Source organism: Carassius auratus, chromosome 41 (assembly GCF_003368295.1).
Source record: "Carassius auratus strain Wakin chromosome 41, ASM336829v1, whole genome shotgun sequence".
NCBI lineage: Eukaryota > Metazoa > Chordata > Actinopteri > Cypriniformes > Cyprinidae > Carassius > Carassius auratus.
Window position 1 is genome coordinate 13,172,387 of NC_039283.1, and position 18,029 is coordinate 13,190,415.

The window sequence follows — 18,029 nt, forward strand, 5'->3', positions numbered from 1 at the left end:
TGTGACTGCTGTTCTGCATTCTCAATCAGTTCAATGAGTCGTCAGTGACAACGAAAGGGGGCAAACTAGGAGACAGCGAGAGACAGAGAAGGGACAGAGGTAGTGAGACATTCCCTGAGATACACATCACACAATGCTCTCACCATAGCAGAATGTGGCAGTGTGCATTGAGTGTATGAATAATGCAGAGGAAGGAGCAGGACAGTGGTGCTAGCAGATGCTTGCTCACACACACAAACACATGCACACACTTTTTGCACGGCAAGCTCCCACTCCTGGGACTCAGACTGTGCTCATTAGCTCTGCTGTGGCCACCCCTGCAGACTGGAGCCACTCACAGCATGACAGTAGCAACAATGGCCTCATCGCTCAGCTCAGCTGCAGCATGAAAGAGTATTGACCCAGGTACGGTGCCTCGGGCCACCGGCCTGTGCTCACAAACACACATTTGCACACTCCTCCGTGGGCAAAACATGTTATAGAAAGATGAACCGTTAGGGCTGGATACTGCACTAACTGGTCACAGACGAAGGTTTGAGCTGAATTGTGAATGAGGTTGTGAACAGAAAGGAGGAGTGTATGGTATTGACTGAATTGTCCTGTGCAGTTATTGGTGATCATATTTCCTGCAATGATTCTTATGTTACTTATGAGGCTGTTATGCAATTCATATTTATGTTAAAAATGCCTTACCCCACAGGCTGATCTTTCAGGTTTCCTGAAGATAAAGGGGGTCTAAGTTGCATCACCTAACCACTGGGGTGCCTCAGGGTTCAGTATTGGGCCCCCTACTTTTCTTAAAAAACACAGCTTCACTTGGTAATCATTCAATTACTTAGTTTCTCCTATCACTTGTGTCCATGCTTTACAATATTAGTACAATCACACCTGTCTGAATATTTTTTGAAGCTCGTTTGACATCTCACAAATGGAATCCTGCAATGACAGGTGAGCAGGTTTTCTTCAGATAATCTCAAAAGATCATGTCAGCATGTCAAGTTTTCAATTATTCAAAGAAGGTCCATTTTAAACACAACTTTCTATCCACATCAAGCTACCTACAGTATTATTCAAAATAATAGCAGTACAATGTGACTAACCAGAATAATCAAGGTTTTTAGTATATTTTTTATTGCTACGTGGCAAACAAGTTACCAGTAGGTTCAGTAGATTGTCAGAAAACAAACAAGACCCAGCATTCATGATATGCACGCTCTTAAGGCTGTGCAATTGGGCAATTAGTTGAAAGGGGTGTGTTCAAAAAAATAGCAGTGTCTACCTTTGACTGTACAAACTCAAAACTATTTTGTACAAACATTTTTTTTTTTTCTGGGATTTAGCAATCCTGTGAATCACTAAACTAATATTTAGTTGTATGACCACAGTTTTTTAAAACTGCTTGACATCTGTGTGGCATGGAGTCAACCAACTTGTGGCACCTCTCAGCTGTTATTCCACTCCATGATTCTTTAACAACATTCCACAATTGATTCACATTTCTTGGTTTTGCTTCAGAAACAGCATTTTTGATATCACCCCACAAGTTCTCAATTGGATTAAGGTCTGGAGATTGGGCTGGCCACTCCATAACATTAATTTTGTTGGTTTGGAACCAAGACTTTGCCCATTTACTAGTGTGTTTTGGGTCATTGTCTTGTTGAAACAACCATTTCAAGGGCATGTCCTCTTCAGCATAGGGCAACATGACCTCTTCAAGTATTTTAACATATGCAAACTGATCCATGATCCCTGGTATGCGATAAAAAGGCCCAACACCATAGTAGGAGAAACATGCCCATATCATGATGCTTGCACCTCCATGCTTCACTGTCTTCACTGTGTACTGTGGCATGCCATTTTTTTAACAGAGGGACTTTGCGGGGGATTCTTGAAAATAGATTAGCTTCACACAGACGTCTTCTAACTGTCACAGTACTTACAGGTAACTCCAGACTGTCTTTGATCATCCTGGAGGTGATCATTGGCTGAGCCTTTGCCATTCTGGTTATTCTTCTATCCATTTTGATGGTTGTCTTCCGTTTTCTTCCACGTCTCTCTGGTTTTGCTCTCCATTTTAAGGCATTGGAGATCATTTTAGCTGAACAGCCTATCATTTTTTGCACCTCTTCATAGGTTTTCCCCTCTCTAATCAACTTTTTAATCAAAGTACGCTGTTCTTCTGAACAATGTCTTGAACGACCCATTTTCCTCAGCTTTCAAATGCATGTTCAACAAGTGTTGGCTTCATCCTTAAATAGTGGCCACCTGATTCACACCTGTTTCTTCACAAAATTGATGACCTCAGTGATTGAATGCCACACTGCTATTTTTTTGAACACACCCCTTTCAACTAATTCAACTAATTGCCCAATTGCACAGCCTTAAGAGCGTGCATATCATGAATGCTGGGTCTCATTTGTTTTCTGAGAATCTACTGAACCTACTGGTAACTTGTTTGCCACGTAGCAATAAAAAAATATACGAAAAACCTTGATTATTCTGGTTAGTCACATTGTACTGCTATTATTTTGAACAATACTGTATATCAAATTCAAGACTGGTGTTTATGAATGAACTTTGTACTATTCTACAGTATGTAATAAAAGTGCCTATTAAATCAATGTAATGTCCATTTAAAACTCATGCAGCTGTTACGGAGAAGCCCCAGATTTTTTCCAGGATAATTTTAATGTGTTACCAGTGATGACAACAATTGTATTACTGTTCCTCGCTGACCATGTCCTAGCTTGGCTATGTAGGGAACAACATTGTCAATGTCATGTTCCATTTCCACCGCCACAACCACAGCAAAGCCAAGAAAACTGTATTCTTTCTCTATCTCTCCCCCTTCTCTCTGTAAATTTTTATCTGTCCTCTATTCCATCTGTACTATATTCTCTCCATGGTGTCTGCAGCAAAAACAATGCTCTATAGATTTCTGTTATCAGCATAGATCTGCATTATCTCACACAATTATCAGCTCCAGAAACAGCACACATTGGTACTTGAGTGCTGGCACACTGCATGCTGCACAGTTGCATAAAAAGTTTTTAATGCCTGAGGTTTCGCTCAGTGTTAGCTCAGATATGTCTTTTTGTGGAGTTTGAGGTAATCTTATGGCTCTTTTCCACTGCATGGTATGACTTGGCATGGCTCAGTACAGTACGGCACGGCTCGGCTCAGCACGGTTTGCGTTTCCACTGCAATTTAGTATCACTTAAGTGTGGGAGGGATTATTCACATGTTAAATTGGGCCACCTCTACTGCCCGACGACTCCTAAAAAAAAAAAAAACTTTTTCATTCCACGTCGCCCCATCAAGCTCTCGCTGGATCCGCTACTCTGCTATCAACGAGAGGAACATCTGTACAACAGTTTGGCAGTGGTGGACAGTAACGGAGTAGCTTTACTTCGTTACTGTACTTAAGTACATTTTTCAAGTATCTGTACTTGAAGTAGTTTTATTTTGAGTAACTTTTAATTTTACTTCACTACATTCCAAAGCATAAGATCATACTTTTAACTTCACTACATTTCATAAAACATATCGTTACTCCCTATAATATATCGCGTGCTCCGACACGCAGAAGCGGTGTCTGATTCATCATGAATGAACTGAGTCTTTTCAAAATAAACTTTTAAATCGGATCGCAAGTCGCACCAAACGATTCGTTAATTTGAATTATCCGATTGCAGCTGTTCTGGAGTCGACCACTCACTGATTCAAATGAACCGTTTAGTGCGAGCCGTTTGTGAGCGCGCATGCGTCTGATGTTGCTAAAAGTAAGTTATTAATGTCGAAATTTAGGATTAATTATTGTAACTGAAAATCATATTTAGGTCAAAATTGTCAGTTGTTTGGGAACTAAATCCGCTGTAAAGAGTGATCTATTTAAGCCCACTGAAATGCTCGAGTGCAGACGATGCAGACGATTAGGGAAAAAATAATAATAATAATAATAATAATTAACCATTAAACTAACACAGATTAAATAATATAACTCGTACATGTTCAAATTCCCTGCTGCCGTAATATTAACAGTTTTATTAAAATGCTACCATGTCCTATGTGACGTCTGTTTTTATATTGTTTATCAACAGTAACGTTATATTGTTTGGATTAACTAGACGAGTAGACAGACATGGATGTTTATTCATAACTGTACTGAAAATAAGTAAATATTGTTAGCTGATGCTAACAGTCTAGCTAACAAGCTTGCTGGTGCTAACTTGAGCTAATTTGTATAATTAATGTCTGAATATCTTTATTCAATAACCTATATATATATATATATATATATATATATATATATATATATATATATATATATATATAGATTACATCTAGGGACAAAAGAAAGGATGTGATGTTCAGAACATGGTAACTACAGTAATTATCAAAGAGGGGAAGAGATGCACCCCGTTTGGCCAGGGGTGTTTTTACACCACAGACAAGATTTAAGAAGGAAAAAATCATTCTGAAAATATAATTATATTTCCCTTAAAATGTTCTTCCTAACTTCAGGTCTTATCATGTCATATATAACTGTGATGTTCTGTAAAACAACAAACTTTAAAACACATGTTCTTACTGGTGAAAATCAGATGGTCAACTCTGCTTTCTCTCAGGTAAATCACAGTGTAAGCTTCACAATGAACATTACTCTCGTCAACGTAGTCCATATCAACAACAAAAATATATATTTTAAAACAATCCAAAATTCCAGGTATTTTGAGCAGTAGGATTATTTAAAAGAATATGTGCTAATATAAAATTTAATTAAGCAGCCTATATAAAATTGCAAACATCTATCTTTCAGTACTTTTTTACTTAAGTACATAAACAATTGAGTACTTTTGTACTTTCACTTGAGTAAAAATGAAAAAGGAGTACTTTTACTTTTACTGGAGTAATATTTTACTTTACGTATCTGTACTGTTACTCAAGTACTTGTTTGGAGAATTGATGGACCATGAAACCTAACATGTAGTGTCACTTAGCCAAGTTCCAGATAGACAGGAAAAGACAGACTGACTGATATGTAATGGCCCCAACCACAGGTGGTTTTGTTGTTAAATGTTGTTTAGGAATGGGTTTATCTGAGTGAATCAATGCAACAATGGGCTAGCAATATCAGAGAAAACACTAGGAAGTAGCAAATATATATATATATATATATATATATATATATATATATATATATATATATATATATATATATATATATATATATATATATTAGTCTAAAATATCTGTCTTGCCAAAAGTAATAAGTACATATTTTCACAGATATAACTTGACCACCATATGCATATGCATGTTCATCCTAATACTAGTCATCTCAAACAAAAGCCTGTCTGATGCCAGTGACCTGATTCCACTAACTTTGGTAAATCCAAATCCAAATACTCATAATATCAACCTGGTACCTTGTAAACACAACAAAGTGCTTTTCAAGTTCTGTGTGCAATGTGCATTAGACGGCCATTGAAAGTCGTGTGGGTGGTATGTAGATGTGCCTTCTGAGGCTGAGACGACCTGTTAAATTGGTAAATGAGGCTAATCTACGGTTTTATTTTTAAGGCTCTCACACACTTGTTCCATTAACAGTTTTAAGACCCCAAATGAATAGCACATTCTACACACATCCTTTCAATCATCACTCTTTCCTTACGCTTCCCACACCATACGGCAAGACAGGTCGATGCTCTGCTGTCCTCAGAACATCCAGTAGGATGAAAGAATGATGAACCAAAGCCAGTTTGACGTAAACCAATGTGAGCATGGATTATTAAATCAGACAAGCTTGTGTGTGACGTTTGGTTGTTTTATGAATCCGCCTGCTTTCACCACCTATGCAAAAAGCTTTATATTTATGCAAATGATGTAAATTAATTTACATTGTTTTTCTTTTTTGTGGAGTGACAGAGAGCACTTATTCACACGTGAGTGGGCAAGTGACAAAGGTTTTCAATTAAAGCAAGAAATATCAAGCTCACTCATCCATCTCTATCCCCGACAATCAACAAAGGCCTTCTAATTAGTATTCATTAATTTCAGTGTTGTAAAATCTATGCATGCTCATTTTTATCAAGCCATCAAAGACCTCACTAATTGCCTCTATAATATTAGAAATAGATCCAGCACACTATGAAGTGGTTTTCAAAGAACAGTACAAAGGCTAAAGAGGAAGAGGGCTCAATTTTACGCCCAGGCCACACAAAACATTGGTTCAGAATGGGAACAGTATGTTCTGAGTGAACAGAGTGCAGTGCATGTTTTTTTATGAGTCAGCAGAGACCATGGCTCATCAGCATATTACGTAGATGGGTAATGTTAAAAACAAGCTAATGAACACACGTTAGAGCCAATAGATTGCAGTAGGTTCAGAGCTTTGTGGCTTAATTTCATTTAAAAATGTAATCATTGCAAGTAAGCAAGCAAAAACAGTTTCATTTGGAAGATGTTAACACAATAAGTTCTTCAACTGAGGTCAGATATAAAGCTTCTTACTTATATTTCTGCCCCCTTTTTTCTTAGGTCTCTAAGGATCTTGAAACCGCAGGTTAAATGTCATCTAATTCATTAAATGTCATGAAGCCAACAGAACCCATCTACAGTCAGAGATACAGACCTCAATGCTTCAGTATTTACGGTTCTTTTACAACCCGTGGGAATTAAAACACTAAGGGTGTATTCACACCTTTCTTGTTTGGTTCAATTGAAACAAACTCTGGTTCGTTTCCCCCAATGGTGCAGATCTTTTTGGCAGGTGTGAATACAGCAGTCGCACTCTGGTAGGCACCAAACAACCAAACCGAGACCCAGCTGAAGAGGTGGTTTTGGTTCAGTTCCGACAAACTCTGGTACAGTTTGTTTAAGGTGTGAATATGATCCGACCTCGATCCAATCCAATTGCAGAATGAACTGCACTTTTTGAGTTATCAGGCAAACCATAGTTGGAGTCGCTTTATGGATAAGTGTTATGTTCGCTACATTTGCTAACCATTGAAAAATTTGTCGTGGTTCTACCTGGATAGAGACATGCTGCCTCATTGACATTTGGGCAGATTCCTATATATCAAAGCTACTGGAGAAGACATATAAAAAGAGCGATGGTGCTGGTGTTTATGGCGATTGCGCAGTTAGCTGACACTTGAGAAAACCTGCAATCGCTTTCCTATACGCTATTTTATCAAGTTTCACTTTTGCTTTCTTTATACCCAATCTGTCTTTTGCAATGTTGCATTGTCAGTATGTCTTGTTAGGCGCACATAAAAGCATGCTCTCTCTTGGAGCACTTCTTCGTCTTTGCAAAATTCTTGTTTAAACATCTGATGTTCATAAGTATCTTTATATTGTGTTTGTAACTGATTACAGAAAATAAGCTAAATGTTAACAATTGCACTACGAAAAATCTCCATGATTAGCCTGTTTTCGAACTTCCTGCTTTTTAAGAATTTCTGTCCAATGAATGGATGACCTTAGCACATGTGTGGTTTAGTATACAAATTCTCATTCACTCATTCACTTGCAAACTGCAACACACACACACACAAAAGAAATCAACATTGTATTTGGTCCGAACCAAAGCAAATGAACTAGCAGCCTCTCCTGGTGTGAATACCATTTTAGCTAATTATATTTAAAATAATTTATAGATACTTTAGATACTTTTCGAAGTGATCATTTTTGGCCTTAGAGTAGGAACAGATTGAGAATATTATAGGGACTGCACTCTTTTGACATGGGCCAGTAAGCAGCCACTTATCAATTCCCTAGCAACAACAGAATTCCTTAGAAACAGCATAGCAATGTCATGGCATCATGTTCATAAGTTTTCTACAAGTATAGAGCATTCTTCACGTTTTTATTTTTTTTATTTTTTTATTTTTCCATAAATTGCAAATTTATTATAATAATAAATTGTCTCATTATGATGCTGTTTATTTTTCTCTTGCCCTTACCTAATCTGCTGGGTTTTTATGCCTGAAAATAATTGAAGTCAGACTAGAGAAAATAAACTTTATGTAACTGAAGGTAGCCTTGGAGTCATCATGATTTCTTCTATACAGTTCTATACTCTGTGGTCCACACAATCATTTCTGATGTCAAAAAGAGAGAGAGGCTATGAAAAGCAAAGGTTTAGAAAAACAAGGTTTTGTTGTGAACCACTCCATGTTTAGCTGAAGTCAGAACAAAAACACTGGAGCAACTGCATCTCTCTTATAGCATGTACTTTTCTTTGGAATTTACTTTAACACTTGTTCCCAACTCATGTCCCGCTAGATAAATAGATGTAAATGTAATGGCAAATACACAAAAAGTGACAAAGTACCATGGTATGGACATTGTACTGTGGTAAACCCTTGTTTTGTTGGCAGACATGGCGAAACCATTCTTGCAGGCATGGTTTTTCTTTGAAGTACCTTGTAAATAACATAATATGGTAATCATTCAGTATCTTATTGTATATCGAAGTAAGCAATGTAGTAGCTTCACCACGTCACTAACACAGTACTTTTTTTAAGGAAATAATAAACTTACACATTACAAACCAGCATGTTTTATTTATTTATTTTAGCCTAGAAAACTGCTTCAAACTACATTTGGTTCCTGTCTCACAGCACAGCCATACATTCAGAATGCTCTTTTAGCAGAGGATACCCATTCTGCTTACCCACGCATTATTCAAAATTGCCTCAAACTGTTTATATTCTAATAGTCACTGATATTTTTGTCAGGTCTGATGAGAGGTTTTATCTGAAGACAATGTGCACAAGTGAATTAAAGCTCATCTCTTCATCTTACATGATTATTCAGCCAATGATGAAAGTGTGTGTGTGGGGTGGGGGCATATGTTTGTGAGTTGTGGATTGATTGGGTTCATCTCCACATCCTCTCATCTTGTCCTCTTAACAGAATGGCGGGTCGTGCACTCGAGCGAGCAAGTGTAAGGAACATTGGAGTCTCAGTTAAGACCCCATCTGAGAATCTGTTGTAGTAATATGCTAATAGGCATGTTAATTCACTTGGTAATTACAAGGACTTGGGTTTACTGTTCCATGTCAGCCTTTGAAGTGAGGAATCTAGGAAACTGCTTGCATATTAAATGTGCAACAGAGCATGTTCAGGTTCGGAGGAGGGAGTTGAAGAGAAAACATTTTTTTGTGATGTTTTCTTTTCAATGTTAAAAAGTCTATCTCTGTCAGAAGGCTCATCCTAAGTTCAGGGTTGGTAGCGACTAAATCATGTTAAATTGTGTGTTTCTCAATTACTGTATATGTCTGTTGGCTCAGAGTTTTTTTTTTTTTTTTTCTACCCTCAAAATCCTCTATTTAAGAGATGAGAAACATTACCGTTTTTAGCTTATTAGACATTAAAAAGATTAAATGTAAATGTGTGCATAATGAACACTGTTACCTGGATTTCTTGGAAGCCTTTCAGTCAAATTCAGAAACTAAAAAATTCTTAAACTACAACAAGGTGAAATACATGACGTTGACTCAGGTGCTGGTGAGACGCTTAAATGTAAGTGACAGGAGGCAGATTTGGAAGGTTTACATGCTGAAATGCAATGCTTATGATTTTATAAAGCACTTCATTTTTCTGTTAAAACCGGCGTATTATTTGAACTGTAAAGCTATTTAAATAATGCAATAATTGCTATCATTTTACAGTTGGTGTTGTGTTGTCATTTCAACCAAGTTGTAAAACTCCATATAACTTATAAACTTATATTACCATATAAACAAGGTAATAAGTGATTTTTCCAAATTTTCAGAAATCAAAATTTCCCCATTCATTTGCATTGTAAGCGTAACTTTGAGGGAGAAGTGGAAATTAATGTGGAAATTACCTTTTGTTACAGAAGTTGTCAATTGAGGTTAACTTCTTTACTTTAAAGGAATTTAAAGTTAATGGTGTTTATTTCATGCTGAACCCATTTAGACCAGACTGACTGTTGTCTGCATCTGATGACAACCATAAAAATCTGAACTGATTGAAGTAGAGTTTAGCTCTCACGCATATAACATTTGAAGACATATAACATTTGATTCACTTCCTCCGTCTCTCTTTGTCTCGTTATGTTTTTCTGCTGTCCTTGTCTCGATTATTCATTCTCATTCTTTTACTCAATATATCTTGTCAGCTTTCATTGTTCATGTCACCCTTCATTGTTCAATCCTTTGCATCTGAGCTGCAAGATACTGTGTCCAACTGAGGAACAGAGGCCAACAGAATGTCTTGCATTGAGTCAGACTGCTCTGGGCATGTTGGGCTGTGAGTCTATCAGCTGCTGATAAATGATTTCAGCAGCTATATAAAGCAGCTACTTCTAGGTGGTTGCTCCAAAACATTCTTCTCATCTGGCTTCTCTCAAATTAATTCCTGGCAAGGGGAAGAAATTTTCTCAGAACAAAGCTTTGTTTCCGGCTGGTCTATACTATGTTAAAAACAAAAAGGGGGTTTTGTAATTAAACAAAATAAAGGCTTGAAAATAATGGTATAAAGAAGGAATATTAAGAGTCAAGAAGAAAAGCCTTAATTATATTGTACCTGATTTATTTATTTGATTGAATTTTCTTTATTAAGCATCATATTCGATGCATCAGGCTTTTATGGTTCACGTTGTATGATATAGGAGAATATGGAGCCTAAACAATTATTTATTTCTTCAGAGACACAATGGGTTTTTTTTGGCCAAAAAGCAAGATGAAATTCTGATAGCTTGTAAAAATAATCATAATACAATATAAATCACAATATAAATCAGTGAGATTTATATAACACTTCAGTCAAGTCACGCTTAGTACTGTAGTGCTTTATTCAATACAGATAAACAGCTCTACAAAAGGAGCTTCTTTCTTCAGATGAACCTTAAAGAAGATATTTTGGAGAATGTGGGTAAAGAGACAGTTGCTGAAAAAAAAAATACAATGGAAGTCAATGGGGACCAGAAACTCTTACCCACATTCTTCGAAATATCTTATTTTGAGTTCAGCAGAAGAAATAAATGAAAGAATTTGAATTTTTAGGTGAAATATCCCTTAAAAGAGTCTAGCAACCCTACTAAGCAAGCCAGTGTTCATTTCAGTTTCATGCAGTTCTCCAAAAGGCAGCAATGACATTTTGCAGCTTGTGTCAGTTCAGTGTTGATTCAGTTCGGGTCAATACCAGTGTTGATGTTGTAAATCAGCTGTAAAGCAGCTCTACAAAAGACGGTGGTACCATCATCAAGCTTTATTCAGTTCAAGTTTTGTTCTCATCTGATGGTGTCAGTCAGTGCGGTCTACTTACATTTTACTTACATAAAATGTATATAAATATAATTTGCCGCTATGTATCTCCCAATATATAATGCAATGCGATACAATGATGATTACTTGAAGTGTGATTTGCTGTTGTGTTTTGCCCAGTTGTTTTGAAATAAAAGGGAGCATTATTTGAACGTGCCAACACAATCTGTGGGCTTCTGGCTTAAATGTGACTCAAACACAAGAGTGTAAGACAAACACACAATAAATCAAACTTCTGAAGTGTCAGACAATCCCAGCCTGTTTGGGAACTTCGGTGTATAGTCTCGGTTTCAGCTCTCTGTGCTTCTAGGTGAATCTGTATAGTGGCTTCCCTGCTGCTTTTGTGGCCTACATATAGTTTTTTCAAAACTTGCCAATGGTGGATTAATTGATCTTTTTTTTCTCTCATACATTTACTATTAGTTGTACCATTATCTCATCAAGCAATATTAACCACATTAAGTTTTAGATTAACTGCTTTAATGTATGCTCTCATTTGGCACTTGGTAAATTAGACCAAAGTCGAGCTAATCTAGAAAAAATAGTTTGAAAGTTGAATTATGTAAATATCACATTACATGAGAAATCAGAGCAGTGTTTGTCTTGCACAAAACAGTTTGTATTTTAATTAGGATGACAGTCTCAGAAAATTGCCGGTGGCTGTCCTTGTAAACGCAAACAGGTCCCAGGATCGATCCCAGGTTGGACCTAGTAACATAGCCGCGATCAGTCCCAGAATAAGCCCTGTGTGAACTAAAGCCAGAAACCATGCTGTAAAGGGTGTGTTGTAGTGATGACGCACGTTATCGTGTGACTCTTTTATCGGTTGTTTTGAAGAAGGATCAACGTTCGCGATGAAAGAATATGTGCAAACTAGAATGAAGCAGAGATCAGAAATCGTTCGCCAGCTTAGTGTATATATATATATATATATATATATATATATATATATATATATATATATATATATATATATATATATATATATATATATATATATATATATAAAATATTATTATTATTATTTTTTTTTTTTTCAGACATTGTGGAAATCATTTATATCAGTCAAGAATTTGAATCCAAGTCTTCCAAGATCACTTTATATTTGTGCTGTCAGTCAATTAAAAATAATTAAATAAAATAAAATCTGAAATCGCAATTAATCCCACCTAACATTTAAAGTTTTTAAATATACATTTATATTGCAATCATTTTGCATTCAATCTTAAAATTAATATAGAAACAACATAAAGACAGTATTTTATATATATATATATATATTTGTTTATGGCTGCTTCTTACTGAAGACGAGCATCACTGATACCAATACTACTGATGTCTACTAATTCTTCTAATCCTAATATTTAGCCATTGACTAGTCATTAAACACTACAGTATAGCTGAGAGCTATCAATTTGAACATTTAATAGACTTTAAAAATAACATCTTTCAATTTAAGAAAAACAATTAACCTAAAACAACTATTACTAAAAACCCGTCATATTTAGCTACTTGTGCGCCCTTAAGCAAGTAGGAAATATACAGAAATTAAAGTTATCAAACACAAAATTCTACATTAAATATAGATGAATCCTAAAAGCTACAAAAGTTACTGATTTCCCCTTTTTTTACTTGGTCTTGTTGTTCCAGCAGCTGGTTATTAGGTTATTTTGGCTGCTTTAAGAGCTGCCGCTGTTGAACATGACGTGGATCTGACACATCATATTTTCTTACAACTCTTTAGCTTTCTGGCATGCTTCAGGTCAAGTCTCTATTAATGAGCTGAGTTGAATCTAGTGTGTTGGAGGAGGGAGACGGTGCTGGGCCACTGCATTTCAGAGACGTGTTCTTAAATCTGACTCATATATAACAAATACTTACACGCACAGATTTAAGAGAGCTTTAATTGCCTTTTTGGTAAGGATTTCACTGACAACATAACTACGACATTGCATGGTCATTGTTTCATTTGAATTTTAATATGATACAATGCTTTAATATAGGACAGCGTGTCACTGCATTTATGCATGCAATTGAAGAGCATGTGCTACAAGCACAGTATAATGGCTGACAGGACAGGAAAATTAGCATTTACTGGCATATGGCCTGACAGCATCTCATCTGACCACAGTTCACTGTTGTGCACTGTTGAGGGAGACACTCAGTTAAGATGGTGCATATGCAAAACAGAGATTTTGTCATGTGACACCACTAAACTAGAAAAGCAGCTTGTTACTGTGAGGTATTTTGAAAACAGCTGACCTACTATCATGCCAGTTAGCAATGTTGCTACATTTTTTTACACCTCAACACAGTCTTCACTCAGCCTTAAATTTGTCCATGGTTTCCATTTTGAAAGCCATTGTGGATAGATAGACAGATCTACTGTTTTCTAAGAATAATGGTTTTCTGTTAATGTATTTTAGAATTGAATTTATTCCTGTGACAGCAAAGTTGAATTTTCAACAGCCATTACTCATTACATGGCTTTTCCTTCAGGAGCATCAGTGAACATTTGAACCTTTTGTTATAGTTGTCCTCAGAGTGAAAAGATGGATCTCAAAATCACACAGTTATTCAAGTTTAATTAAATTCAAGTTTATTTGTTTAGTGCTTTTTAACGATACAAATCATTCCAAAGCAACTTTACAGTTGGAAAATTAAGTTTCTACACTATTTAGTAATGGCTTATAAGTGGTGATCAGTTTATGTGCAAATTACAGGACTTTTCAGAAAAATGTATACGAGACATTGTCAACCAGAATATGAACACTATTAACAGCAATTATAATGTGATTGAGGAATGTAGCAATATTTGTTAGTTCTGTATGTTGTTTCAGGGTTAGCATCATCTGAGGTCCTCTGAGGTGTCAGCATCATCTCTTCTCAGGTGTTCTGGACCCAGACTGGAGCTTGTGTAAATCCTAGTTACATCTCGTGTCAAAACAGAGAAACAAATAGAGACACCATTAGCATAGCTGCTGTTCCAACAAAGTAAAATTAATTAGTTTAACCCAAGCTAAAGAATAATAATGCGCATTTGATCAGATACAACTGGAGCCACTAATTATGAGATGCATAATTCGAATGCTTGGCGAAAGAGATGTGTTTTTAATCTAGATTTTAAAAGAGAGAGTGTCTGAACCCCGAACATTATCAGGAAGGCTATTCCAGAGTTTGGGAGCCAAATGTGAAAAAGCTCTACCTCCTTTAGTGGACTTTGCTATCCTAGGAACTACCGAAAGTTCAGCGTTTTGTGACCTTAGGGAGCGTGATGGATTGTAATGTGGTATAAGGCTTTAGGTACGCAGGAGCTAAACCATTTAGGGCCTTATAGGTAAGTAATAGTAATTTGTAACTGGTATGGAACTTAATAGGTAGCCAGTGCAGAGACTGTAAAATAATTGGGATAATATGATCATATTTTCTTGACCTGGTAAGGACTCTAGCTGCTGCATTTTGGACTACCTGTAGCTTGATTATTGAAGATGCAGGACAACCACCTAAAAGTGCATTACAATAGTCCAGTCTAGAGGTCATGAATGCATGAACTAGCTTTTCTGCATCAGAAACAGATAACATGTTTCGTAGCTTGGCAATGTTTCTAAGATGGAAGAATGCAGTTTTTGTAACATGGGAAATATGATTTTCAAAAGACACGTTGCTGTCTAATATAACACCCAGATTTTTCACTGTAGAGTAAGTAAGTTTCAAATTGTAATTTATAAGATTCTGTGTACTTTTTTTGGTCCAATAATTATTAATTTATTATTTAATAATTAATTATTTAATCGGAGAAAATTATTGGTCATCCAATCTTTTACATTTTAACACACTCAGTTAGCTAAGATAATTTGGAAGTTTCATCTGGTCTCGTTGAGATATATAGCTGAGTATCATCAGCATAACAGTGGAAACTAATTCCGTATTTTCTAATAATATTATCAAGGGGCAACATGTATATTGAAAATAGAAGGGAACCTAGGACAGATCCTTGTGGCACTCCATATATTTAACTGGTGATAAATGAGATGACTCCCCATTTAAATAAACTAAATGGTAGCGATCGAACAAGTAGGATCAAAACCATCTTAGAGCCTGCCCTTGAATACCTGTATAGTTTTGTAATCTATCTATGAGTATGTCATGATCTATGGTGTCGAAAGGAGCACTAAGATCAAGTAAAACTAGTAATGAGATGCAGCCTTGGTCTGACGCAAGGAGCAGGTCATTTGTAATTTTAACAAGTGCAGTTTCTGTGCTATGGTGGGGCCTGAAACTCTGAAATGCTTCATACAGATCATTTTCTTGCATGAAGGAGCTCAATTGAGCAGACACAACATTTTCTAAAATTTTAGACATAAATGGATATTATTAGAGTTATTAGAGTTATTGTTGGAAAGGGTTCATATAAACAAACAATTTGTGGTACCTGAAGGATTTTACTGAAGAACAACAGGCAGTTTAACTGTTTGGGACAAACAAGGGACTTATTTTTAAAAAAAAATAAAAATAAAAAAATAAATAAAAACAGGTGTGGATCATCCAGGTAACAAAACAGTATTAAGTATCAAGCATATGTAAACATTTGAACAAGGGCATTCTTATAAATTAAACTATTATTTTCTCTATTATTTCTATGTAAATGTCTTTTATGTGAAATGTCTTATTTAGGTCGGTAGCATGCGTTTTGGATGATCCCTTTTATTTTGGTAAAATAATTTACATTTTGCAGAAACCACAAGGTGTATATAAAATTTTGATCACAGCTGTTTGTAGTTGTGTTCAGCATGTTTTATGGTCTTGTGATTTTCATGATGTCTATTATTAGTCAAAGATGGCAGGTAGATTTGTAGGAATATGAGTTATTATGGAAAAATGACAAATGGCTTTCCTGATTTCTCAGTCTGTTAGTGTGAGGAGCAGGATTCACCGAGAGCTCTTAGAAAGATGATGAGTCTGTCCTGTGCTGTCCATCAGAGGGGCTTTCAGTGACCCTCATTCACTTAGATGAAGCATCTCATCTGCGAGACGCCATCGAGATGACATTGTAATGGGCTCTTTCACGCTGAAGTGCAGAGAGCTGCTAATTCTAAAAACAGACACATCAAATCAGTGGCAAAGTACTTGAGTTTCGTATGGGTTACAATTCCTCCTATTTTCAGTGACTTAATAGGTTTCACGCTGCTTCTGGTTGACATCGTATGAGAGTGTCATCTGTGAGCCTGTTTCCTAAGGTACATTTTATCTTCTTCCCTTACAGATGAGTGCGGTTGGCTCCTGTTGGGGTTCTTCGGAAGGACAGATCCTGCTTCACGTGCTGCAGAAACTGACGCTGCCTACTGGGTGAGTTAATCGACAGGCTCCTCATCCAGCAGCACATGGGCCCCGAGTCGAGTCTCTTAGTGTGGCCCTCATCTTTGATCCTTTCATGTCTGAGCTTCTTTGAGCTCAGGCCTCAACCACAGATTGATACAGGCCTATTGTGGCTGTCTGTGGGGGCAAGACCCCCCTCCCCTTCCCTCCCCTCTGCTGAAATGTGAAGAATCCCTTTGAAGTTGCCCAGCCAAGCTTCGGAGGCAAAGCTTCAGCAATATTGGGTTTTTGGCAAAGCAAAGAGTATTTCACATACAATTTAAGGTAAACTCAATCAACAGTGTTGGGAACTACAAAAATATATAGTTATAGCACTTTTCAAAACATACATTCAAAAATCAGGCAGCTGATTTTTGCAATATAGTATACAGGGTCACACTTTATTTTAAGGTCCAGTTTTCACTATTAACTAACTATGACTTTTGCCTCAATAAACTCCTACTTTGCTGCTTATTAATAGTTATTATGGTAGTTGTTAAGTTTTGGTAAGGGGTAGGGGATTAGGGATGTAGAATATGGCCATGCAGAATATGTGCTTAATATGCAAGCTAATAGGCAACTAGTTAACAATACATCAATCGACAATGTTAAGAACTGTAATGCAGAACTCTGTCCGGCCAATTTATGTTTTCTTGCTATATGGTATATCGGACAGATATACATTGGGGAATACACCTCAGAAAAATAGCTACTTGATTAAATAATGTATGCTCTGTAGTGGCACTCAGCTCATAGATCAGGTTCAGGTTACCTCTACACAGTTTTAATTTGGAGAAATATTTAAAGTTTTTTAATTAGTAATTAATTTAGGGTGAAATTCAGTGTCTGCATTAATAAATTGTGGACAGTGCGGTTATCTTATTTAAGCAGGTCTGTGCTTGGCACTGCTCTCTAATTACCATATTCATGGAGTAAACAACCACTGTGAATAACTTTTGACTATAAGCTAATGCACTTCATATTTAATGCATTTAAATAATCCACTTCAGTTCTGGTATAAAAATACTCATAAATGGGTTAAAAGTATCGATTCCAGTTGCATAAGCTGATGTACTTTTTCAGCTCACACTAGAAGACGGGAGATTTTTGTCTTGTGCCTCAGAACACATTCTCAGAGTAACAGCAAAGGTTTTTTTCTTAATTTGGACAGAATTGGAAATTAATTTGATTTCTTGTTTTGTAATAGAACAACATGTAGAAAATCCCAACCACTTTCTCTTTGTTTCAGGTCCCAGTCAGACATGGCAGTGGAATCACTAGCTGCAGAGATTCTGAAGGGCATTGGGTCCCAGGCAGAACTGAGACCCGCAGAACAGAGTCTCACACCTGCTATTTAATGTGTGTGTATATATA

The 18,029-nt window shown here is 36.4% G+C and overlaps 1 protein-coding gene across 2 annotated transcripts in view; it reads left to right on the top strand.

Moving 5' to 3' along the window:
* Positions 1-18,028, top strand: part of LOC113060110 (serine/threonine-protein kinase ULK4) — a 213,504-nt gene extending 195,476 nt beyond the window's left edge. For both annotated transcript variants that reach the window (XM_026228945.1, XM_026228946.1), the window contains exons 36-37: positions 16,564-16,646; positions 17,905-18,028. In XM_026228945.1, coding sequence (XP_026084730.1) covers positions 16,564-16,646; positions 17,905-18,013 — 192 coding nt within the window. In that variant the 3' untranslated portion in view covers positions 18,014-18,028. The remainder of the gene's footprint in view (positions 1-16,563; positions 16,647-17,904) is intronic.
* Position 18,029: the final 1 nt, after the last annotated feature.